This window comes from Aythya ferina (assembly GCF_964211825.1).
Source record: "Aythya ferina genome assembly, chromosome: 10".
Taxonomy (NCBI): Eukaryota; Metazoa; Chordata; class Aves; order Anseriformes; family Anatidae; genus Aythya; species Aythya ferina.
The window spans coordinates 1,860,795-1,885,625 of NC_140306.1; the positions used below are offsets into that span (position 1 = coordinate 1,860,795).

Below are 24,831 nucleotides of genomic sequence, written 5' to 3' on the forward strand. Positions count from 1 at the left end.
CACTGCATTACTGCCACCCCTTCCCAGCACTATTTTCTTGTAGTGAACTCGGTGGGGGTCGCTACACATCCAGTGCTTGCCAGGTGCTTCTCCTCTTCTGTGTTTCCCAGGGAAAGGCGAGCGCTGGAGGGCTTCTGGGGGCACCTTCCAGGAGCACCAGCCCCTGGAGGGGACGGACACTACACATCCCGAAAGGATTTGGGAACACACCTCCTTGTTGAAAGCTATGTTAAATATTTTCTATTCTGAAGGCTATTTTACTACTACTAAATGTTTAATTAAAATCTCTGTATAAAAAAATGTATTTCCCTGTTGCTCTTAATAGATTCTACTTCTCTAAAAGGCATTTTTCTGCTATAAGAAGGAACGAACGCTTTGTTAAAGATGTTGCCTAGGATTGGTGGTGGTTTTTATGCTGGAAAAAATGCCTTGAGGGGAAAGAAATTAAAAAAACAACCGTGTAATTCTGCCTATTGGAAAGATCTGATCACTATTTAAAACCAGCTTCATTGTGCCACAACGCTGGGACTGTGCCAAGGCTCAGAGATGCGTGGAGGGAGGTCTCCCTGCTCTTCCACTGAGATAGACAAAGGTGTCCCATGTGTGCTCTTTTTTGGATGATGGTCTCTGTATTTTGTTACAAGATCGATCATTAAGCACCCTTGAATTAATCTGATCAGATATTAGTGGAAAAGTAAATCCCCAAGTTTGAGTAAGTGTTGTTAATATTTTTGCTTTGCTTTTGAGACCATTGGTCTCAGGTTCAAACACTTGTGTAAGGGAGGAGCATCTGACCATTTGTTTTCTTTGAATGCTTTTATTCTAGTGCGACGAGTTGAAATTAATTAGCATGAACCACAAAAAGACAAAAGTGCTTTGAATATCGTTTCTAACCAAAAATCATCCCTGGCTATTTGTGACTCTTGAGCGTGTATGTGTTATTTATTTTCCTAAGATACTGAAGCTTAGCAGAAATTGGAATTAAGCTAGAATTTGTGCTAATTTCCATGTGAGTCTCTCTTTAGGAGTGCAGAACCCGGCTGTGCCTTTCAAAGTATCTTCTAGTGACTTTGTTTTGCAGGGACTTTGGTGCCCACCCTGGGCAGCTGCAGTGCTGGGGCTGTGCAAGGTCCGACACAAGTCGTGTGCCACTCAAGACCCCTGCCAATTGCCCCAATAGTTCACAGCTCAAGGGCAAAGCATCCTTTTATGGTCTTGCTCGGCCTTTAATGAGACCAGTTGTTTTTAACAGTGCCACAGCCTCTTGTTGCCCTGTGCTGTGGAAGTTTGCCCTCCTCAGGTAATTGCTATTCGGTTCACTTGCTGGAAATAGCAGCAGCTTGCTGGGAGAGCGGGTAGGAGCGCACAAAGGAGGCTTGGCTCTGGTTTCTGCTGTAAGGCTGGAGGTGCAAGGAGTAGATAGCACAGCTTTTGGGTTTGGAATCTCTACTTCCTTAACTACTGCCCATCGTGCCAAGTACGTATTCCTAACAGGAAGCTAACAAACAGCCGTGTCAGCTTGAAAACCCATCTCATCTGGAGGAATAGTACAGGAGCTTTAAAACAAAACAAAACAAAAAAAGTCCTGAAACTTTTTCCACAAGGAAAAAAAGAAGTAGATTGGCTCATCTACTCCCAGACCTCCCGTCCGGTAGGCTGAAAATGTCTGGGTGGCTGCCACAACGCTCCTGTGGAGAAGAAAATGAGATAAGCCTCCAAATGAGACAAGGTATTGCGTTCTGGTACGCAGTGAAGCATGCATTGTGGGTTAGGGAAAGTGGTGAATTTCTGTAGAAACGGGCTGCCTGTATCAGGCGAGGAGTAAAGTTAGTGGCCATGCTGTGTGTAAACGGTGCTTTACACGCAGCTGAACTCCTCTGGAAGCGTTCTGTACAGGCAGCAGAGCCATTCATGGTTTGCTTTGATGGAGGGACTTCAACACGAGGCTGTGTGGAGCTGCCTTCATTTCATCTTTCCACAGAGGACACGACACATCGGGCAGTTACGGAGCGTGCCCCAGGCAGCCCTCCTGTCACTGCCGTGCGGATGCAGGCCCAGCAGAGCAGCCCATGTGATCCCCAAGTGAGAGTAATGAAAAGATGCAGGGACTTGTTTCCTCTGTGTAAAAAAGGCCTTGCTTCATAGTTTGCCTCTGGAGAAACAGTGAAAAGGAACTCTTATCTTCCAGCTTTTCAAAATTTGTTGTTTTCAGACGTACTTTACCGTTTCCCTTTTAATCCAATTCAGAAGCCAGACTGGCAGCCCCGTGCTGCTCGGAATGCAGCCTGAGTCTGCTCTGGAGTGCAAAATTACAGTGCTGGAAAGCAACGTGGAAGTGAAGCTTGCTATTACTGCAGAAATCACGTTAGATGAGCCTTGAGAAAGATGTGGTTTAAAAAGATGGGATGATTGTTCTCTAAGAGCCCGTGGTGCTGCGCAGTTTACCCAGCTGCTAAGTGATAATGAAACTGAACTAACCCCTTAAAAGCAAATTTTGGCAAGCAGTTAGATGTGACTGGAAAAGGGAGGAAGGAGCATTTAAGTTAATCGTTCTGGGGAAGTTTTTAACATCAATAAGAACTATTTTTGATTCGTGGAACAAACAAAAAAATAGCAACTCATTTTAAAATATTTCTTTTAATGAAATTTAAGAAACCTAATGCCCTTTTTGCAGACATCAACATTCATTTTCTCACTTGCTTCTCTGTGCAATTTTCAGGGATGTTTGTCACTGTTATCACGTATCCTTTCTCTGTTCCAGTGTTGCAGTACATTCTTTTTGAAAGCTTTAGTACAAATCAAGACGAGTGCTTTCACACACAGTAAGCTGTCAGAAAAGAACAACAAGAAAGCACCAGTCCCAGCTCAGTAATTGATTTCAGGACATCTTGAAGCTCCAGTGCTTCCTCTTATCATTCACCTTGAAAAGAGTCTCCAGGATATTGCATGCAAACAGTTTCAAAAATGTTATTTTTTAGCTTTTACTCCGTATGTACTTCCCTGATATTGCTGGTGGAATGCACCATCAGACTTTGGCTTAACTGCAATTTAACTGCTGGAGCTGATGGTATCACTGTGTATGCTTAGGGACTGAAAAGCTACGAAGAGCTCTCTGAACATTTGTCTGGTGTGGAGAACAGGGAGCCATCCCAGGGCAGGAAGGAAGCACATGCGCGGGAACCACAGTAGCACGGCTTTCGCAGTCTGTTATCTTCTTCTGAGGTTTGCTGTTCTCTGTTGGTCAGTGGTGAATTACAGAATCTCCCCGAGTAATCGTAACAAAGTTCCTCTCCGGCAGCAATATCTCTGGCTGCAAAAAGTGCCAGTTTAGGCACCATGGAGTCAACTCGAACTGGCACCATAAATAAATTTGGTTCACAAGAATGATTCAGGAATCTGCCTACGTTACCGATGTACGTAGGGTCAACAAACGTCTCCATGACCTGACCGCTATGGAGGTGCTCCCGCACTGCTATGATATAGTTTGAATCCTGTGGTGTCTGGGCCTGAATTCTTCTACGTGCCTCATTGAAGCCTAAAACTTCACCGGCATATTCACAAACAAACCTTCCTTTAGCGATGAATTCCAGCGTGCGGAGACCCCACCCTTTCTTAGCAGTCTTGAATACTTCAAGCCTCAACTGCAAACCCCTCTGAACAACCCTGTTCTGGCAGGATTCCCCACACCGGCACAGGGCGTTGCATTCGAAGATCGGCCGGGCATACTCCTCGTTGTCTGCAGCTCTCAGGCACAAGTTGTCGTAGTTTTCACCCCGGCGAAGGCAGGAGCACAGGGGAGCCACGCAGGAGCTGGTGAGGCAGGAACACCCCGGGAAGGTGATCTCGGTGGGGTCCACGTCACCGTCTGCCCCAGGGACGTTGTCTGGGCTGTACTGCGGAGAGAAGAATGAAATCCTCGTCACACCTCGTCACATCCTCTGGAGGGATGCTCCTTCCAGAGACCTCCAGGTGTTTCAGGAGGCAGCGCGGGGCCACAGCTGGGCTGGGAGCATGGACATCACGGCCACTTGGTTTCCCTGTAAGCTTCTTTTAACTACAATGCTCCCTGTTCTAAAGGTTTTTAGAGAATAAAAGTTAGATTCTCCACGTGTACTGGAAAGAAAAAACCGAAAACAAACAAAAAAAACACCTTGGTGACTGAATTTGTCAAAATACAAGCCAGAAAACAAACAAACAAACAAAAAAAACCAAATCATTTATAGTAGGAGACACTTCAGCTAATTTCACCTGGTTTACCAGACAGAATTTTTATTTATACAAATACCAAAGTACGTTTAAAGTAAATTTTTACCCTGCAAAGCGCTCAATAAAGTACTGATAACATTACAGTTTCTTGAAAAGTCCTTTGGCCTCACAGGACGCCAAATACCCATTTTTGCTAAATTTACAGCACTTTCACCGTCCCTTTCCATCACGCTGCGTGGAAACTTCTCCGTGCAACCCGTGACAACCGTTTATGCTCCGTTAAACCGCCTCACGCCCAGCACCGGGCCGAGCCGCCGGCTGTCCCGTCTCCTCTCTCGGCCCTCCCTCAGCCGCCCCTCACCTGAAATGGCGGCGGGGCCGCCCCCGCAGCCACCGCCACGGCCACCGCCTCGCGCCCGCCGCTCGCGTCCGCCATGGCGCCGCCCCGCCCCCCCCCCGCACCGATTGGCTCTCCCGAGCCGGGGCGGCCTCGTGATTGGCCGGCGGGACTGGGCGGGAGGGCGGGGGCGGTGCGCGGGAGCCGTGGGCGCCTGAGGCGGTGCGCGAGGCGCCATCTTGTGGAGCCGCCGCCCTCGCGAGGGCCCGGGGTTCAAACGTTAACCTCACAGCCCTAGGTTGGCAGTTATATGAATAAACCCTTAAAAGTTTTAAAGGCACTAGAGGCTTTTTTAAAATTATTATTATTAATTTGCCCTGCCCCATGTGCACCTCAAATTAAACACGTTTGTGAAGTGAATTCCCTCACTCCGTACCCCTGCCCGTCTCCTCGCGCTGTGAGGCGGTGCCCGGCCCTCCGCAGGCTCAGGAGATCGGGATCCTGCTGCCAAAGGCCCTGATCAGCCCCTCAGCCGCTTCCTTGGTGCATTGCTCAGTAAAAGGCATCAATGGGCAAAGGGAGAGGGGCTGCGGAGAGCCACGCGCTTGGCCGGGGCCCTGTGCTGCCTGTGTGCATTTGCCAAAGCAGTCGTGGCAAAACATCAATGTGTGACTGTGTGGGAACAACAAAGCCACAGCTGGCCTTGCTCCATCTTTCCCAGTGAGATCTGGGCTGGGATGAAGGGTTTCAGATGCTTTGGACACTGGCTGTTCTGCTCGCGTTTGTTTCTTGGGTCAGCTTTTTGGGGTCGACGGTTGAGGAAGCTCTCAGATAATCTTTCCGCACCCATCTTCCTTTCACGGGAAGCGTGTTTTTGCCTTTTGAACAAATCAATTATCACAGCTGCAAAGAGCTGTTTGGAACAAGGACACAGAAACGTTTGCAGTTGCAAAGCCACGGAGCGCACTGTGTGCCTCTGGCAACAAGGTTCTTGTCTCTCCCTCCTGGCGGTGCTCAGCGGTGTGATGTTCCTGATCCCTCTTTTGGCAGCGTCCTGGAAGCAGCAGGAGGCTTCACCTGTCCTGCACCCGTCGTCGCGCCTGGGAAGAGGAGCTGAGCAACACCAGCGGAGGTATAGGTGAGATTGGAGAGTGAGGCCTTTGCTTGTGGGTTGGGCGGTTAGTGGGGTAGCAGAACAGGTAGAAAATGAAGAGATTTGTTTAGGATTTTGCTCAGTCTGTAAGAGAGGAAAAGGTATGGAAGAAGAACTTAGGAATGTCAGTGCTGCCTGGTGTCTGGACAGCGTAAATCTGGAGAGGTTCGATGGATTTAAACCTTGGAGCAATGCGTGCTGGTGTGAATGTTCAGGAAATGTGGCTGTAGCACCAGTGCTTCATAACTGAACGGAATGAAGATGGTGGAAGGCTTCAGATACGCACAGCTGGTCACTCTCAGTTTGTTGGCTGAAGCCAACCTAGCACTGCTTGCAGTGGGTGCCTCTGAGCCCTGCCTGCCTGGGACTGGAGCTTTCATCCTGCAAGCTCTTCTCGCAGTGAGGAAGGCAATAGATCAGTTTTATGAGATAGACACTGAAACGTTGAGTGATTGCAGATATTAAAACACACTTTATTTTTGTAGTTTAGGGCTTTGTGTTATTACCAAATCGACCTTTAGGTCAAGACACGCATAATTTGGCGGCTAATCCTTATTGCCAGCTGGAATTCCTTTCCATTTTGAAATGACAGAAGTAATGAGTCATTACTCTGTAGTAAAAGAAACAGATTGCTTACATGTTCTGGAGATGCCGTTTAGAAATCATGAGAAGGTCATGGGAAAACAGTGTTTTTCTTCGCGTCCTTCTTCTACCCTAAGCTTCTGTCATACTGAGCTATGAATGGGTTGAACTCCTGAGGTGTTCAGGTTGGGTGAAAAATGGATGAAAGCTCATCTCAATTTGTTACATAAAATTGTTGTTGAAAGAAAGCATAAAGTGGAGATGAAAGTGAACTGTATGTGAACTTTACAATGCTGAACTACAGCACTCGTGCAGCTGGGAATTTCTTTTGCAACACGTTCTGCTGTCCCGAGGATGACACCGTGCGTATCATTTGTCATCGATACGTTGCATGCATTTAGCTGTTGTTTTTTCTCCCTGTATAAATAATTGCTTTCTGTCTACTAATCATTTTTATGACTTCTCTGAGCCTTCTCAGATTTCTTAATATCCCAGTGATAATGAGAGGTTGGGAGGTTAACTGTGCATGGAACAGTGCGTTCGTTTGAGAGCTGTCTTCGTCTCACTTCATCACGGAATTTTAGTGGTGGATGCAGCATCTTGTAACGAGCTGGTGGAGCTCAGGAGTGCATATGAACCCGTGACTCGTCCGACTGCAAATAAGGGAGCTTTGTTCAGCAAACTAAGCATGAACCTGGTCTAGAAGAAAGTAGCTATAAAGCTTCTTGTCTCTCTAATATCAGCATGGTGAAAGCTGAGAAGTCTCAAGTGATTAATAGCTGGTACAGTAATTTTATATATTCTTAGAGCTGTCATGGGGAATATTGAGTAGAAGGGAGCTCGGGTGGCCTGGTCTAATTCTTTCATCAAGTGGGAGTGTTGCCAGTGCTCAGCCCGATCGCTGTGGATTCTTGAGCTGATTTTTGGAAAACCCTGAAGGGCTGAGATTCAACAGCCTCCGTGGGTCCCAGTGGGTGTTGTGCCAGCCTCCTCGTGAGAGAGGTTTGTTCCAGATGTCACAGCCAAACTGCCCTAGCTCCAGTTCGTTGCCTTTATGCCTTATCACCTCTCACTACTCAGAGTTTCACTGTCAGCTTTGCCCATACTCCTCAGAGAGCAGTTGTAGCACTCCTTTAGATAGTGCCCATGGTGTCCTACTTGCTGGAATAAACAAGCTTACCACCCTTAAGCTTTTCCTACTGGCTATGTGCTTCTATGGCTGTATCTTCATCATTTTGGTAACCCTCTGCTGGATCATCTCTGGTTTTCCCACATCTTTTGAACCAGAGGGCCTCAGACTGGCCACAGTTGGCGTTGCTGCCTCCACACGCCAAGTGGAGAGCATTAATAACTCCGTTGGGTCTGTGTGCCTCCTTGTGGAGCCCGGCGTGAGGTTTGCCTCATTTGCAGTGTGCTGTTGGCTTATGTGCAGCTGCCATCCGCTGTAACCCCAGAGGTGGTTGTGGGTGGTGGTTTCCAGGTCCCTGTCTGTACTGGTGTGTGGGGATATTCTGCCCGCAAATACTCCTTCACTGGTCTTCCATTACTCTGGACCGTTGCAGTATTTCCTGTCTCAAGCCTGCCTTAAGTCACGCCAGCAAGTCAGCAGTCCATACAAGAGGCTCCTTTAATTCTAAGCGTCATAGCATAAGTATTTTTTGCTGCCTGCAGCAGAAAGACAGGAGCAAAAGCAGCTCTTCTAGTAAAAGAGCCTGTTTGAAGACTCCCTTTGGCTTCCCACTCTCCTACAGAACTGACATCTGGAAGAACAAGGTATTCCTTTTAAGTACATCACTTTATACTGCACATGGTTTCTGCCTGCCTTTGTTCTGAATAGGCTATTCAGGTAGTTTAAACCTGAGATGTTGTTTTGAAAGGGTGCTTATCTCCTGTATGGTTTATGGGAGATGTTTCCTGCAGGAGCCCTAAAATACCTCATAAATCATGTCACTGGGCTCTGCCAGTCGCAAGGAACGTCAGTCTGTCATTCCCATTCCTAGGCTGAGAGCTCGTTAGCTGCCATGTCCATGCCGCAGTCAGGTTGGGTTTTCTTCCTTCTCCAGCTAACTTAGTTTTTGTTGTTGCTGTTTTTTTTTGTTTTGTTTTGTTTTGTTTTGTTTTTTTTACTCCCTTGCTGACACACTCTTCTCTGTGTGCTGCTCTTCCTCTCAGGTCAGGTTTACGTTTTCCTTTGATCTGACCTTTGTTTCTGGTTAATCATCTCCATCAGCTTTGTGGGCAGGTACTCTCTATCCTTCTGCCAGTCCGCTGTGTGTCTATTAGAATATTGATTTGCAGAGAGTGGAGTATAAAAAATCAATATCCCATTAAGTGGAGCAGAGTGACAGTGTGCTACGGCCAGCGGAGTTCAAAGACGAGTGTCTAGACACTGAAGTTGTGGGTGTTTTGCTCACCATATGGTCTTGGCTAGGCAAGTAAGATAAAACACATCCTGCTAGGAGTCGTTAAGATGTGATCATGGAAGACTCACTGCAAACAACCAAATTTTAAAAAGTGCTGCTGGTGTGAAAAGGGACTTTGATTTATGATGATGCAATTGGAATTTACTGTTATTTAGCCACTGTAAACCTCCGAACAGTACAATATAAATGTTCTGCAGGGAATTTGGCTGGGGTATGTAGACATTAGTAACCTGCTATTGGACAGCAGTGCCTGTTCTTAAGTGCTCAGAGTGTGGTGGAAGGAGGAGGTGTAAAGGCGATGCGTTTTGTCAGTGTGAGGTGCGTACCAGGGGCAGGTGATGAATGCGCCCACCTGCTGCCCACATGCTCTGTGCACACTCATCTTCTGTTTGGAGATGGGGAATCAAAACACACACAATATTTTTCTATCTCCCCCTTTTGAGTCATTCTCAGTAAGACCAGTCCACGGTTACTTTAAGATCTGCTTCTCGTACCGTGCTGTCATTTTCTTTAAAACAGATAAATAAAATAAACGTGTTAATGCTGCCTGCTAATCGCTTAGTAAGCAAGCCAGTTTTTACCCATTTACAGTGCAATTTATTTATGTTTTATAGCTTGTAAAGTACATTAAAGTACTTTATGGGCCAAGCACTTGAAATAATGAGAGCCTGCAGTCCTTGCAGCAGGAGTGCCGTGGCGGTGTGCAGGGAGCTGGCTGGCTCGCCGCCTGCTCCTCGCTCAGCTGAGCTTGTTAGCTGAGTCACACCTGGCTTCAAGCAGGACTTGTCAGGGTCACTCCCCTGCATCGGGCTCCTGCTGCTGCAGCCCTACCTGGCTGCTAATGAGCTGGTGAGGCTTCTGGAAGGACAGGGATGCTGGAGGGAAATGTCTGGTGATCACATTTGTACAGCCAGAGAGGGAGAAGTTGAGGATCAGCTCGTTTATGTATGCCTCAGCTGTGCAGAGAAGGCTGACCTTGGAAAATGCTGTGTTTAAATAACATAGTTTATCAAAATATCTCCAAGTGCTGTGCAGAGATAGAGGGACTTTGTTTTCGTTCTTCTACAGATAAGAAAACTGGTGCAGAAGCACATGAAATGAGCTGAGCAGTGGCTGAGCTATTGTTCTTGGTTATCACAGGGCTTGCTGTTTCATCTCTCCTCATAGGCGGCCGTTGCAGCATCACCTAGGTAATATGGGCCATAACTCTCTTTGCCAGCTCACGCTCACTCTCTTTCTCTCTCACAAAATCTTGACTGTAATATAAATAAAAACATGTTTTATGCCTTAACTGTGTCATACCCTTACACAGAAGCAGAACACGTTTAAAACAATGGGAACAATTCAGACCTCTCCATGCAAATTGCTTCCTGACTATCTGTAACGTACAGCTCGCAATTAGCCTCTGGATGTACTCCAGTTAAATTGTGCGTGAGGTGTGAAGGGGTTGGGGCCCGTGCTTCCAAAAGACACAGTGGTACTATATAGACAGTGCTCTTAGCAAACTTCTCTGCACAGTTCAGTTCGTAGCTTCGTGTTGTCACGGGATGCTGCTTGGTGTGCCTAGAGCAGTGGTGATAAACGTGCTCGCGGTGTCTGGTGTGAGGGGAGGGCTTTCTGCTGCTCCCAAACCTACTGATGGTGCTGTGTGTGTGGGATTTCAGGGATATGTCAAGTTTGTTCTGGGGATACACGTTTTCTTACCCTTACTTCCCAGTTAGAAAGCAATGCTGACTAAAATTTAGAACTTGGTCATGGCAAATACTGTGGTGATCCTCCAAGCTGTAAAGGGGAGCACGGAGAGGTGGTGATGCTGAATGCAAAATGAGCTCAGTGCAGTCTGAGGCTGTAGAGTTAACCAGGTGTCACGGTGCCCGTTCGTGTTGCCCAGCAGTGGTTGGAGTGAACGTCACCTGAAAAGGCAGGTAAGCCAAGGCTGATGGGAACCCCTGTGCTGCGAGTAGAGTAGAAGACTGAGTAAGAAATGATCATTTTTATCTTCATGATGGATTGTGGGACAAATCCTTCCAGTTTTTGTCACATGTGGCATCTTGGTCTGCAGTGTTTCCTTCGTTACATGACTCGACAGTAAGAAAAACGTGTTTTTTTAAGTAATATTTCGCTGATATTTTACAAGGCCTCAAACTGTTGCTTCTATACTATTTATGCTTTCAAAAAGATGGTATTTTGTGGTAGTTTATTTGCATCATCGAGAAAGATGTGCTGCAAAAGAATAAAAATGTCTCTTATCTTATCTTCCTGCTCCAGAGCTGTACTTTGGTATAAATGAAATCCATGATTTCCCCTTGTTGGTATGACAACAGAAAACATAAAGGTGAAATTAAAGTAAGAATATAGATGAATGTTAGCTGTATCTGCTGTAGCAGATAAATCACTGAAATTTATGATTAAAGAATAATAATTCAGCATGGCATGCAGTCAAACACCACTTTTAAGGGGGGAGGACCAGTGTAAAGCAAGAATGATGTGAGTTTAATGCAGTATTTCACTGTGATAGTAAATCAATTCCCCTTGTCAAGGTATATGAACAAATGTATGAGTACGTACGCATCTAGGGCAATTAGTAAGCAATCTTGTATAGCACTAAGACATCTAGTTTTGCATGGTAACCTTTATAAACAATTTTCTCAAAGACATAATGCCTAAAACTTTCTAAATGTTCCTTCTATGGGAAAAAATGGAGAAGAAAAAGAGGGGAAGAAATAATTCTTTATTAAAAATAAAACGCAAAAACCCAGCAGCTGCTTTACGTAGCATTCCCCATGCTTAGAATTTAAATACTTTTCAACATTATTAATTTTGATGTGATCTCTCAACTTTTACCGTAATGATCCCCAGAACACTGTTTCCATGTGTCCTGTGAAATGAAAATTTTCATCTGCCTCATTTCTGAACGTTTCTGAACACTTTGCCTTGGAGTGCAGCCCGAAGATGGGGAGCTGGGAGAAGCGGCTCTAAGGGTGCACGCTGCACGTCAGGGCCTCAGGGGTGGCCGTGAAGGTGTGCAAGGCGTGCAAGGAGTCCTGCCCTCGTGTGATGCCTGCAGGCTGCACGGCAGCAGTCAGGGGAGTGAGAAAGGAAGCTGTGACTGAGCTGCACCTGAGTGAAACAGTGATGTACTGTACAGAGCTTTAGCGATAATCTGCTTAGTCAACATTTCTCTCTTGGTGGCTGCTTTTATAATAGCAGCTTTCCTTGTAATTTCATTCTGTATTACAGGAAATACAAGGCTGTAAGAGTAAGGAACAGAATCTGAATAGTCTGTACCACAACTTAGCCCTTCCTGAAACAGGCAACTGGACTGACAGAGGGTACAGAAATGAAATGAGTAGTGAGGGTCTAGCAAGAGAACCAAGCGTATTCTTGCCATGGAAATTCTCTGGGATAGACACAGAGAAATCAATTGCTTTTTCTCTGAGGAGCTGAAAGTGCCACCGTCACTGCATTTTTGAACGTCGCTACCTCTCCTCTGCTCTTCAGCAAGTCCCTTGCCCTCTCCTCTGTCAGAGCAGCAGCTGCTGGAACGGGAGGGAAGAGGAGGAATTGATAAGGTCAGCACTGCTGCACTGAGCCATCCGCAGCACCTGGTGAAAAGGACATTTTTGGAATATGTTTCCAGGTATCTCCAGCCTGCTGTCATCCTTGTTTACTGTAACACTGATTTCTTTGGAGTCCTTATCCACGCCGAGCGAGCTGACCAGGGCAGGGCTGTGCGCAGCTGGGCGCGGGGCTGGGACCCTCTTGGGGTGCTCAGGGTGTCGGAGGGGCCCAGCACAGCGCCTCTCCCTCCTCTGCCAGGGGCTGGCTCCTCGGGGATGTGGCGGAGCCTTCCTGCTGCTCAGTGTAGAGAGAGGGCACCAGCCTGCTTGCCTCAGGGAAGGCCTCAGCTTAGTGGTGCTGCGTGGTCACAGAGTTCTTGTCCTGTCTGCAGTATGATCGTGACCCTCTTTTCTGGAGAGAGCTCTACCAAGGGTAAGTAAGTGTCTGAAGAAATCTCTCAGGTTATGTTAAAAGCACAAACAGCTCTTTGCATTCAGCCAGGCTCCAGCATCCTGTGCATTAACTGCTCCCCCCAGGTGTTCTCCAGCTCTGCTAAGGATCTCACAGCAGGCATTTCCAGCCAGACAAATCAAATCTCCAAGTATAAGTGTGCGGATCCCACTGTTACACTGGGGAGTCTCCGTGTAGGAAGCTTTGTTTTCAGGAATCTGTTGGTGAGTGTCGTTAATCATGCCTTTTGCACTGCCCATGGTGAATGAAGCACACCCGAGGCGTACAGCCCCCCGCACAAACTGCTGAGCAGACAGAGGTGAAGGAGTGAACACGGTTCCTGTCTGAAATGCAGCTGAACTGCTGTGGGAACAGTCTGCTCTGGGTTTAGGTTCCTTGGGTGCAAAGGGAAAGTGATGTACTTAGGCTGCCTTGTGTGTGACACAGGGGTTAACATCGTCCTCAGAAGGATTATTTGAACTGGTGGCGCCTACAAACCAGGAGCTGACAGCTTTGGGTGTTGCACTTAGAAGCAGTATTTCCCTAATAAGACACTGCTTTCAGTCATGGCTTGTTTTCTCATCTTTCCTCCCAGCTTCCCAAAGTGCTTCTTGATTTTTGGTTATTTCTCTCTAGTTACGTGGCTGAAAATGCATTGCACTCACTTATCGCAGAAGTCAGATAATGAGGAAGAGGTTGAAGACCTGCACTTATGAAAGCTGCAGGTAAGCTGCCTGCCTTCTCAGAAAAGGCAAACCATAAACTAATGTTGAACCTAAAAGCTGTGATTTGTTTTCATGTCCACGTATTTTTTTTCTAATATCAGAAGTGAAGAAAATTTATCAGCTGCAGCTAGCATTCCTCATGTCATAGCCACTACGAACAGACAATTGTGACAGAGATCAGAATGCTTCTAAAATCAGTTTGGGGAATCTGTACTAGCTGTCTCTGTCACTGTATTTTTTAATGTAGTCCTCCTTTTTTCTACCTTGTACTGTTTCATTTTTTGTCTGAGCTCAGTTCTGTAAACTCCCTTTAAGAGAAGAGGAGGTAAAGGCTGACTGTCCAGTGCAGCCTTTATGTAGATCACCAAGCACGGTGAGGTCTTCAGTTCCCCTGCTCGGTACCAGAGGAAGGCAGACTAGCAAGGTAATTATTTATAGGAGCATTCATACTGATTCTGGCAGGCCTAATAAGATGGCAGAGCTGTGCAGGGAGGGTTAAAGTTCCTGGCCTGGCAGCTGTGTAGAGTTGCTGTTGTGGACTAGTCCCCCTGATGACATTATGTGAAATATGGAAAAAATGAAAAGCAATCCCCCTTGCAAAGACTCGCTGGTGACCTTTAAATTAAGGCTGGGAGTCTCATCATAAACTGCAGCTGCAGGATACATGACTTACTTCCCTTTCCTTCTGCTCTGAAAGGTTGTTTTCAGAGAAATTACCACTTATTACAGAAAGGTCAGGTTCGTATAACCACATCTCGAGTAAGTAGACAGTGACCTTGTTTATCTCAGCGCAGTGCTCGCAATTCCATAATTCTGTGCTTTTTTAAAGCCCATGCTGCTCTTCTTCATTTAGAGCCTGTTGCAGATCGACGCGTTGTATGGGCTAGACTCAGCTGGTGCAAATTGTTCCTGTTCACTCAAATGGAACAATGGTAGGTTACGCTTAGAGCAAGGTTTGGTGCTTTGTAACAGTTGTTCTTGAATTGGTCTTTGTCTGCTCTCCCTTGAAAATAATGCCTGCAGACTGCTTGCCCAGGGTTACGCTGCGGGTGCTGTTGGACCTGCTGAGGCTTTCGGTGTCATCTGCTGAGGCCTGTGTTGGGTGCTTTAGTTGTTAATTTGCACCTAGTTTTGGAAACGAGGGGTAGCATTTTCAAAAACCTGGAAGAGCTGCTGGATTTCAGTGTGACTGAACTCTCAAAGTGTTTATTTGATCTCAAACTGGATGGTAGTAGGGACAGCATTTCTACCCAGGGCTGGTGGTGTGTCTTCGTGCTTAATACAGAACTAAATCTTTAACTGGTAGCTGTCAAAAATTAAAATCCTGGTGATGCTTTCGGAGCTGTCACTTGAGATATTTCAGTGCTCTCTTAGATCTCTGAAACCTCATATTGCAGTGTGCATAAACGTTGTACATCAGGAACCATTGGTAACTCTTTTTTCCTGCCCCCTTTCAGAACGTACAGGTGGTGTCAGGCCATACTCCTGTCTTTGTAGGTCTTTGCTATATTCTTTCACACACTTGAAAGAACCAAGAACTTTATCCATGTTTTCTTCCCACAGCTGACATTCAGGTCCTGTTCGGATGAAATCTTGCATGCAAGGCAGTGGTAATGTGCTACTCATCCAGGACAGCCCTGAGAATTAGTTGGTGGAAAACTAAAAAAAAAATATAGATTTTAAACCATATTTAAACTCTTAACAGTTCTGGTTTTTAGGTGTGTGTCTAACATTAAATACCAATCTTGAGAGGCAGGGAAATCTGGATGCAGCCTGGACTGTTCAAGCAGAACTTCAGTCTGTTTTTATTTGGCTAGTGAAAGAAGCACATCTCTATATACGTCCTTTTCTTTTAATGTCTTTTTAATGTCAACTTATTCCTGTACCTCACAGAACTTAAATTGTTATCTACACATCTGCCAAGAGATGGCAGTGAAGTGCTGTTCAACGTGCCGGATGAGATCGTGGGGAAATCTGGTAGCTGTGACAATGCACAGCGCTCTTCCCTGAGCTTTCTGCTGGCCTCTCCTAGAACAGACCGGCGTTGATCAGCTTGTTTCCTAACGCTGTGGGCTGAGGGAGATGTACAGAAGTGGAGGTGATTGCCTGCTTTGCAGTGCTCTTCATTCATCCCTGGGAAGTGTTATGCTTCCATGCTGCGTGCAGAGCAGATTTCCAAACTCTGCCTGGGCTTCTCAGGCTCTCTAAGAAAAATCCAGAAGCAGTTCGTGCGCTGGGCATCTCTTCCAGCTGGTGCAGATCCACGGGCAGCAGTGATGCAGCGCTGGCTGCTGTTCTCTTTAGGGTGGCGTACTAAAAATAAAAAATCCATAACTCTCCAATATGAGTCACCTTGTATTGCTACTAGGTGCTGTATATACTCAAGTGCGGCAAGGCTTAGGCTGAGGTAAGCTCTCCTGTTTGTCAGAGGTACAAGAACAGACGCGCTTTAGGATATGAAAGCTCTTCTTTGAGTCTCTCTTGTACATCCAGTCATTCTGGGCACGCCGGAACACGGAGCTGTTAATAGAGGAAGCCCTTATTTTTTGCTGTCTGAATAACAGTGTTTTATGGAAAAGCTGGGTAGGAGGTTAGAGGGATAGCTGAAGAGTGCTCCATTTCATTGTCAGTAGCAAGAGCTGCGGCCATCAAGGAGGCTGCTTTGTTCTGTTCTGGTGGCTGTGCCTGCACCCGACAGATAGGTGTGAGGTCTGCAGTAATTTGTCAGTTGGCACTTTCCTCTGCCTTGGAAGTACTTTGGCACTGGTACTTTCCTGGTACCTTTGAAGAAAGATGCAATAGGAACTAATAAGAACTTATTTTTTTTTTTTTTTTTTTTTTTTTACCCGACTACCACTCGCATTGGCAGCAGCGTTCCGTAGCTTCTCTGCTGAAGGATGCCGTTCTGACCCAAGGCGTTTCTCATGCCTGTTACTCCCATGCCAATGTAGCAGTTTAAGCTCTGGGACCCCAGCACCATGGTCAGGGATTGCTGCCCCCTCCCTGGCTGCGGCCAGGGCTGGAGCACGCCTCGTTGCCTCGGGGGCAGCAGGGGAGCACCAGTGCTGTCACTGCCTGGAGAGCCGTGCTCCTCCGGGCACCGCGCCTGTCTCCAGATGCCCCAGTGGGGTCAGGAGAGCCACGGAGCTGGAAGTAGCTCAGGGCTGTCACGAGACGTCTGGTGCTGGTGGTGGGAGCTCGGCCTGGCTCCGGTCCTCCTGAGTGTGGAGGACTGTGCTCGGAGTATGTCTCAGAGGAGAACTCATCACATCTGGCTGCAGCAGGAAGGGATGGGAAATGTTCTGTTCTTGTTTTCATCAACCTGCCCACCTCACATTAACTGCAGCGTCTCTGAAATATGTAATTTAGTAGTTCAGAACGTAGAAAGTAAAAAAGCACTCTCAGTCTGGTGAGGTTTTTTAAACTGAAGCGTTTTTAAGCCACTGCAAATGCTATTGTTTTTGGAGGGGGAGAGAACCTGAGTGCCATCTGAGGTAGGCGCTGCTGAAAGCTGCAGCTTTCTGGGGGCAGGAGCTGCCTGCTGCCTGCTGAGCTGCTCCCCCTGGGGTGGTCACTGGGCTGCTTTTGGAAAAATATTTCCAGCTGCCAGTTGTAGAGGCTCCCTTCTTTCACAGTGGGTGTTACTTCTCTGATCAGTGGTGGTTTCCAAATACTCAGTCTCAATTTTGTTTTAATCCTGCCAGCTAATGTCTCCTAATACTATCATAAACATTTGATGTGTTCCAGTGTCATAGCTCTCGGAGTAACCCTTGTGATGAGTGAACACAGTTTATAACTGTTAGAATGATGAACCCAAACCCAGCTGGTCTCCATGGTGCTGCCACTGCTCTTCCAGTTGCCAAGCCCTGCCTGCAGCCTCGATCCCAGCCCGCGTGTCGTGCCACAGGTCCAGCTGCAGGGGGGGCCTGAAGCAGAAGCCAAAAGCTGGCTCTTGACCAAGGTGCAAAAGGACAGAAGCCAAGAGAGGACTGGGCCTTGATCAGTGTCAGCAGCGGTCAGGGGCTTCAAAGCGAGGTGATTTTTGTTCTAACAAGCCAACCAAAGCACACCACACCAGGAGATCCTGAAGCCCTTTGCAGAAGAGGCGAGTGAGGGGCTGCAGAAGTCAGGGCCCGAGGACAGGCTCAGCGAAGCTCACCCAGCAGGACACGGGGTGGGACTCAGGTCTTCCGAGTCCATCCTGGTCTTCTGGCCAAATCGCTGCAGCTAGAGCCGAGCTGTCCAGCCTGCTGCTGTTCCCCTTACCCTGGGGCTCCGAAGCAATCCTATTTTTTCCTCTGTGTCTGAGCCAACGACCAGCGAAGGCAGTGGGAATCCTTCCATTGACATCAACAGGCTTTGGTTCAGCCTCTTTTTGCAGAGGAGGGAACATAATCGTCAGCTCTGAGCGTCTTTGTAATTCATGTGGTGTTCGGGGGGTTTAGATCAAATATTGACTAAATTCTTCTTTCTTCTTAGGAATGAAGAACTGTGTCTTGTGCCAAAAAGCATGCTGAAGCTGTTGTGTGTTATCACATGGAAACTCGTGTACAATGGCCAATCTGTGTTCCCACTTAGTCAAAATAAATGGTTGCTTAGCATCCAGAATCATCCCCGCTCAGGATTATCTCCCCATATGCCAGTGTTGCAGCGCTGAATGGTTGGGATGTGCAGCGTGGAACAGAGGGAGCCTTTTGTTGGTGGTGGCAGCGCAGCGCTAGCTGAGAGGGTTTGGATATTTTTATTAGTTGCCTGGGTTTTGTAGGCTTACCTGAATACTGCCTTAGTTTGCTCCAGTTTTTGGTTCGTGTGTTCACACACCTGTGGTCGTGGGATGCTCACAAATAAAGCGGACTGTTGTCAGCATCACAAGTTTGCTTCGATAGCAGAGTATAGAGGAACTTCTAAGATTAAGGAAAAATCATTCCTATTGATAAGAAAACTGACCGCAATTACCATGGCTTGTTTCTGTCTGTCAACACTGAATGTAAAATATTTTTTTCAACCTCTGGTTGTTGTGAGAAGTGCTTCGTGTTCTGTACCCATCCGTGTGTTCTCACCTGGTGCGCCAGGCTGGACCTGGGTTACATTTTATTATACGCAGTGCACGTTGCTACATCACTGGAATTAACTGCGTGTCTTTGCTACGTTTCCTTGTTGAAAGGGCTTCTAACACCAGTGTATCTCTGTCTTTGTTTTCCACACATGCTCAGAATATTTTCTTGAGCGTCATTGGTTTTGGTCTGCCTCATTTCAGGACTCGATGCGGCAGGCGGCGGGCAGGGGGTAAAAACTTGCTTGACCTCGTTAGGGCAATAAAACCAGCAAAACGTTCACTGGTGGAGACTCTTTGCTGAATTCCCTGCTTTGATTCCTGATTGCCTTTGTCTTTCCATCTGTTCCTCTCCTCTGCAGCATTTCCACCCAGGCCTGCTCTGAAGCTGGTGGGTACTGCTCCGGGTCGCTGTACGCCAGCCGCGTTTGGGGCTGGCTGCCGACGTGCTCCTGGCACCGCTCTGCTTTTGTTCCCCCACCTCGGGGCTGGTTCGTTCTGTTTCCTTCTCTGACACAGGCACTTTCCTTGCAAGGGAGGGACTGGCAGGGTTTTTAGGGGAAGTAATAAAACCAGCATCCTGTCTTTTTGCACAGAATCTACTTTTCCATGCGGCCTCGTACCTGTGTTTTGTCCTTGTATTCCACCTCTTCCACGTCATTTCAAAGTGTTGTGCTTGCCGTGGTTCTGCCATGTGGTCTTACTGAGCTGGGGTTTCTTCCCGTACGGCTGGGACACCTTTTCTTTCCTCACTGTGAAGAATTAGCTGAGCAGTCCCTCCTGAGCTGTGTGTTGGACATATTTGTTCTTTTTTCCTCAGGTTCTTCCCCTTCCCTTTTGGGAGGAGACAAGTGAATTTCATGCTAGTAGAAATGCCCAGCAACTGTTGTGGTTTCTGTCGGGTCACGCTGGATTACCTGGTGTGTGTGAGATCAGAATCTGACTGCTGGCTTCTCTTCAGTAGATTCATCCCAACCTCTAGCACCAGGACACCGCTTGTATTGATTAGAGGCGGCAGCCCTTCAGCTGTGTTCTTGCAGCACTTTGTAGGTTGGGGTTTTGAACGAAGATGCTGGTATCCCAGGGCTGGCCTGCTCTGAGGAGGTATTTTCAAAGTGACTCCAGGATCTAAACAAATACACAAGTCTGTGGTTGTGAAATGCGTTTGAGTTTGCTCCTTGTGGCCTGAGTTTTGTTTCTAGGGCCTGAGAAGGATGTGCACATTGTTAAAGGAATTGGATCAAGTAGTTCTTGTCTAAGATTGAGATGGTTCTTTTGAAGTAGGAATTGGAGAAGAGCTTCCAACCTAATATTATGAGGATGTTTCCCTTCCTCCTCTCGCACGCACACTTTCCACTGTTTTCCCGGTGGCTTTGGAAACTTAATTAAATCTAAATAAATTTCTATATCAAGCTTGGCACACACCGCTATTGACAGTATAAACAAGGCAGACAAATTGGTTAATGCACAGGAAAAGAGATGGCAAAAAGGATAAAAATAAGAAACGACGACAAGCTCCTTTTCTGCAAAGTAGCTAAAAGCAGGGGGCTGCCAGCTGCTGGGGTTCACAGAGCAGCACTGCGAGGTGCGTGCCTGGTGCACATCAGTTTGATGCTGGGTGACCTGGGAAAGCTGGTGTGGGCCATGCTGTGTCCTCCCCCCATGCTGTGTAAGTCCTCAGTGACTCCTTAGGTCCGTGCTTGGTGGTATGAGCTGCAGAGTACTTCTAGGCAGTTAAATGAAATAGAAATTGAGTTACAGACACCCAGCTTCACAAAAGCAATCGCTGCGTGTGAGGCGTCTGCTCCCCTGTGAAGATCACAGAATTGTCTAAGTTGGAAGAGACCTCAAGATCGAGTCCAACAAATTCCTGCTTGCTCTGCGTGTGTGGTGGGGTAAAACCACTGTAAGCATCCTGATTCTGAAATGTGGCAGCTCCTGTCGGCACGGCAGAACATCACGGTACGTGCTGCAGCCTGAAAGCCTTCAGAAAACGCTGCCCTGACGGTGAAGAAGTTCAGCATTTCGTTAATCCATGTAATAAGGAATACTTTTATATCCCAAGTCCTTTATGGCTGTGCTGTGAGGCGTGGATGAGCTGTGTGCCTGCCAGTGCTGGATGCTGTAACCCTCTGGACTCTGCAGCAGAACGAGCTCTCTGCAGGGGCTGTGGGCACATTTCAGCCCTACCTGGGGCAGGGCTCGTATCAGGGTGCCACCAGGCCCGTGGCTCCCAGCTGTGTCCCCTGGTGCTGGTGGAGCTGTGCTGGGCCCCGGAGCAGGAGCCCGTTAAGCTGCAGCTGCTGAAGACACCTTCAGCAGTCACCTGTAGTGCTCAGCTGCTGGTAGGACGTTTCACGCTTCTTTTTTCCTCCTTAGGGAAGGAAGATCGCTTCTGTCTCTCTGTTCTGCTGCTCCACGTGCAGCGCTGTTTCCCTGCCTGTGCACAGCCCTTCCTGTAAGGTTTTCCTCCCCTCTGCCTTTAAGAGCAGAAGGAAAATGGGAAGCCGAAAACCTGCTGAGCAGAGCATTCTCTAAATTGCAATTCCAGTGGCTCTAAAGGAAAAAAAGACCCTGAGGTGACCTATCATTGTTTGCTCCCTGCTCGTACAACTTATTGGAGCTGTCAGTTTTATTGTGTGGCCTTTGCGCACCAGTACCAGCAGCAGCCCCTGCTTTCCGTGGAAAAGGGAACGAGAGAGAAGGAACATGGAAGAACAAGAGAGGGAGTAATTAACAATAAAGTCAGGTCTCACAAAATGTGACCTAGGCCATCCGTAATGCTTGTAAAAATACAAAATGTAATGGACTGGAATTCTAAAGACGTTTCCCGACAAGCTGTAAGGCTCCATTCAGAGTAGAGGTGGTTGCGTAGGTGGAAGTTACTAAACTGCTTGTAAAGAAAACTGTTCAACGCAAACTTGAGAGTTTGAGGGATACTTTAAAAATAAACCTAGACTTGAGGGAGAAAAATATAACCGTAGCATTGAATGTCTTTGAGATAAGGTCTATGAGATTTTTCTCAAATAATTAGTAGGATATAAATACATCAGTTCAAAGAAATGTGTAAATCTCTTCTGACAAACACTATTATCTGGAGGCATTCTTCCTATCTGCAGGCATTGTTTCTTGTGCATCCATGGTTACTTATTCTCCCAGAAGGGTAAAGAAAGCCTGTCTGTTACTAGGTATCATATTTTACCTCTGGCTAAAACCACGATGGGTGAAATAGTTTTTCTGCATAATCTATCCTGGGACATGGTCAATAACTAACCGAGAGTAAAAGTTAATTACCAACCAGTCGGCAATGCCATCAGAAGCATACCCAGAGGTAAGAGGAGGCACATGAGATATGAAGGAGGTGAGGAGAGAGCACTTTGCAGTAGGGTTGTGTGCCAACAGGAAAAGAATCCTTTCATCTTCTCTTACTTTATGTAGAAAAAAAGATTGTAACTCAGTAATTAAATGTGCTATGCAGAAGTCTTGTTTGGTATTAAAAAGTTATTTCAGGTAAGTTGTTGCTTACAAAAATTGTGAGGCGAGAATGGGGCAAGAACCACTTGCATGCTGGTGCCATGGGTGTATTGACTTCTGAGATTGTGTTACGTACCTGCTGCATCAGAAAGCACTGCCTGAAAGGGAGTGTCAGGAGGGCTCTGAGGGCCCCTCTCACCCCTTATGGCCAGCTTGGATTTCAATGAGAAGCTATGTTTGGGCTTTAATAAATCTGTGTCCTGCAGCTCTGGCTGTGGCCACCTGAGACCAAATAGTCAGGGGGGTTAAAGAAACAAATAAAAGACCACAAACCAGCATTTCCTCCTCCTCTGTGCTGTTTGCCTCATGGCTGTGACAGCAGGCTGCTCACGGATCAGATGCTCTCCAGCCCCATTTCTCCACAATTACACTGGGTCTGTGCTTTCTGCTCAGAGCTGTGGTGGAGCCGAGGCGTGCGCTGAGCTGCTGGGGGGAGCAGACCCGCAGCGTGCCCCGCTGTTGTGGCAGCCAGAAGCAAAGCACAGTGGCATCAGAAATCCGTGGCGTTTGCATTTTACAAGGCCAGCAGAGATTCACAGAAAGGATCTTGAATAAAATGCTATCTACGCAGGCTGCGAATGTGTTGCTTTGCCAAGGAATACTGGACTGAGCAGATAACTTGTCAATGCGGTTTTATCGCTGCAGTTCCTGTGTGCAGTTCTTATCACTCTGCTGATATCAGATGGTGGGCAGGCTGAACACACGTATTTGCTCTCGCTTCTTACATTCATATCTGGTATACTGCAGAAGGCCACGATCGTGTAATATTGATTTCAACATATTCCAAGCAATGTCTTTCTCTAAGAACAGCAGCTTCATCTTGCTGAAAGAGCTGGCTTGTCTGGCGTGTCAGTGACCACCCTGCTTGTCCATGTGCGCTCTGGACAAGAGGCAGAGTGCATTTATGAATTAGTGTGCGATGAGTTGTTAACTTTTTCAAGCAGTGGTGGTGGTCTACACAAAGATGCTGTGCACCAAGCAGCACAATTGATAATCTTCCTGAACAACAGCTGGGAGTGTCTGGGGAAATCCTCGCTTCTACTGAAGTACTTTCCCCAGTTCCCTTGGCTGGGAAGCAGCGCAGCACACCATGGCAGCGTCGCCTGTTCTTTAGGAGGTGGGTGCCCGTGGTGGGGACGTACCCGAGCAGGCGCTGTGGCGTGGCCGTGGTAGCAGGGCTCAGCTCATCAGCCTGCTTCCCAGCTAGCATCGAGCATCAGCTCTGAACCTGGGGCCAGCCAGGCCAGCTGCTTCAAAATCACCACGGTGTAGACAGGGCCTAGATAATTGTGATCAAAGGCTGCGTGCTGAAATGCCAGCTGCAATCCTGTGGAAAGCTTTGTGCTTCGTGAGGCTCGGATGATTTCCCTTCCTTTGTGTAGCATCTTGGTGGCTCTTGGCATTTTCAGCCTTACTGTGTACGGCAGCAGAAAGGCAGAGGCTGGTCTGAGGTACTCGTTTGGTGCAGGTGACTTCCTAACACACTTTTCAGGAGCAGTCAGATTTAACTGCCCGAAAGGTGCTGGATGTTTCTCAGCCCAGGTAAGCGCAGCCCCATTCTGTCAGGCACTCCGCATTTAATGAGCCGAGTGCCAGGAGCACCACAGCAGAGGTGACCTGAGAGGCCGGTGGGTAGCAGTTCATCTGCCGTAATAAGGAGTTTCTCTAACCCTCCTTGCTGTTTTCCATCTGCCTTAGGTTTTTGCTAAGAATTAAGGATGTTACAGATCGGAATTCCAGTGCTGCTCCTCGTCATAAGGGACGGCCACGCACTGTGTGAGCAGAAGAGGAGGCGGCAGGGTGGAGGTGTGCGTGCTGCTGCTGCAGGGAGCTCCCGGGGAGCTGAGGCCCTCCTGCACCAGAGGAAGAGCCCAGAGCTTGATGTTAACGTGTAGGTGGGTCCTCGCTCGGTCACTGGGCTCCGGAGCTGGCTGCAGCTTCAGCTCCACGTGCATCCACAGCCTGCCTGGACACGCAGACGTCTCCCTGCTGTTCTCCCTGAGCTCTCATTTAAAGGCTGAGTGCTGCCAGGGCTGAGGGCTGAGTGGGAGACTGGAGCTGTGCTGTGCTCGGGTGAGGGCTTGCAGGAGAGCTGCAAAGCGAGAACACGTTAGCGAAGGCAGCAGGGAAGCAGCAGGGGCCTGACCTGTGGAGCAGCAACGCGGTACTCCAGGGACTAGAGGGGAGAACTCATTTCAGCGTCTGCATGAGCACTGCCATGGTTGTTTACTCTTTGTATCATTTGGTTCATATGAAGAGTTTTCTAAGTGTCACATTTGTATCAGTTGGTTTATAATTTGGACCCTCGCTTTCCAGATATGACAAAAAGAAAAATGGGATGTGAAAGGCAGTGGGAGTTTTACAGTAAAGGATGTTTCTCTGAAATGGTTGGAGTGATGCAAGATACATGGCATTAGGAAACATTCCTCAATTTGTAGCTGTCAATAAAGCAGTCTTTCATCCATCCCACTTGTCTAATAACAATTATTTGTTGTCAAAAGTCATTTTGATTGCAAGAGACTAATTAAACTTTCCAATATGAACAGTAATATGCAACACAGACAAGTAAATGAGGATATTAAGGTAGCGAGTAACTACATTTACCAAAGAGAGCTTCACGTCCTGTACTGCCTACAGAAAGAGGAGACAAACTGATAGCTGGTGCAGAGCCCTGTAATAGGGGGCTGTCAGCTGGGATATGTCACTCGCTTGGACGTTCTTTCATTCCGTGTTGCAAGCAGTGCCTCAGAACAGATAATGAACTAAGTGAAAGACAAGGTTTGTGGTAAGGTCTGTATATAAATTAT

General features: G+C 47.4%; 2 protein-coding genes across 3 annotated transcripts in view; one reads left to right on the top strand and one right to left on the bottom strand.

The window, feature by feature from the left end:
* Positions 1-2,618: 2,618 nt before the first annotated feature.
* Positions 2,619-4,645, bottom strand: LOC311442306 (histone-lysine N-methyltransferase SETMAR). Of its 2 annotated transcripts, none has more exons than XR_014696555.1 (2): positions 4,568-4,645; positions 2,619-4,113 (listed from the first exon to the last, which is right to left on the bottom strand). XR_014696555.1 is itself a non-coding variant. In XM_084531339.1 (2 exons), exons 1-2 carry the CDS (start codon positions 4,640-4,642, stop codon positions 3,099-3,101), a joined length of 870 nt encoding a protein of 289 aa, XP_084387465.1. In that variant the 5' UTR covers position 4,643; the 3' UTR covers positions 2,619-3,098. The 2 variants fall into 2 exon arrangements, 1 of the variants encoding a protein (XP_084387465.1); XM_084531339.1 differs by having other exon boundaries at positions 2,619-3,893; positions 4,568-4,643.
* Positions 4,646-7,022: 2,377 nt separating this feature from the next.
* Positions 7,023-24,831, top strand: part of LOC311442069 (uncharacterized protein) — a gene marked incomplete at both ends in the record, with an annotated part of 52,865 nt that continues 35,056 nt past the window's right edge. The window contains 2 exons of the mRNA XM_084530835.1: positions 7,023-7,065; positions 7,711-8,051. Of these exons, the coding sequence (XP_084386961.1) occupies positions 7,023-7,065; positions 7,711-8,051 (384 nt within the window). The remainder of the gene's footprint in view (positions 7,066-7,710; positions 8,052-24,831) is intronic.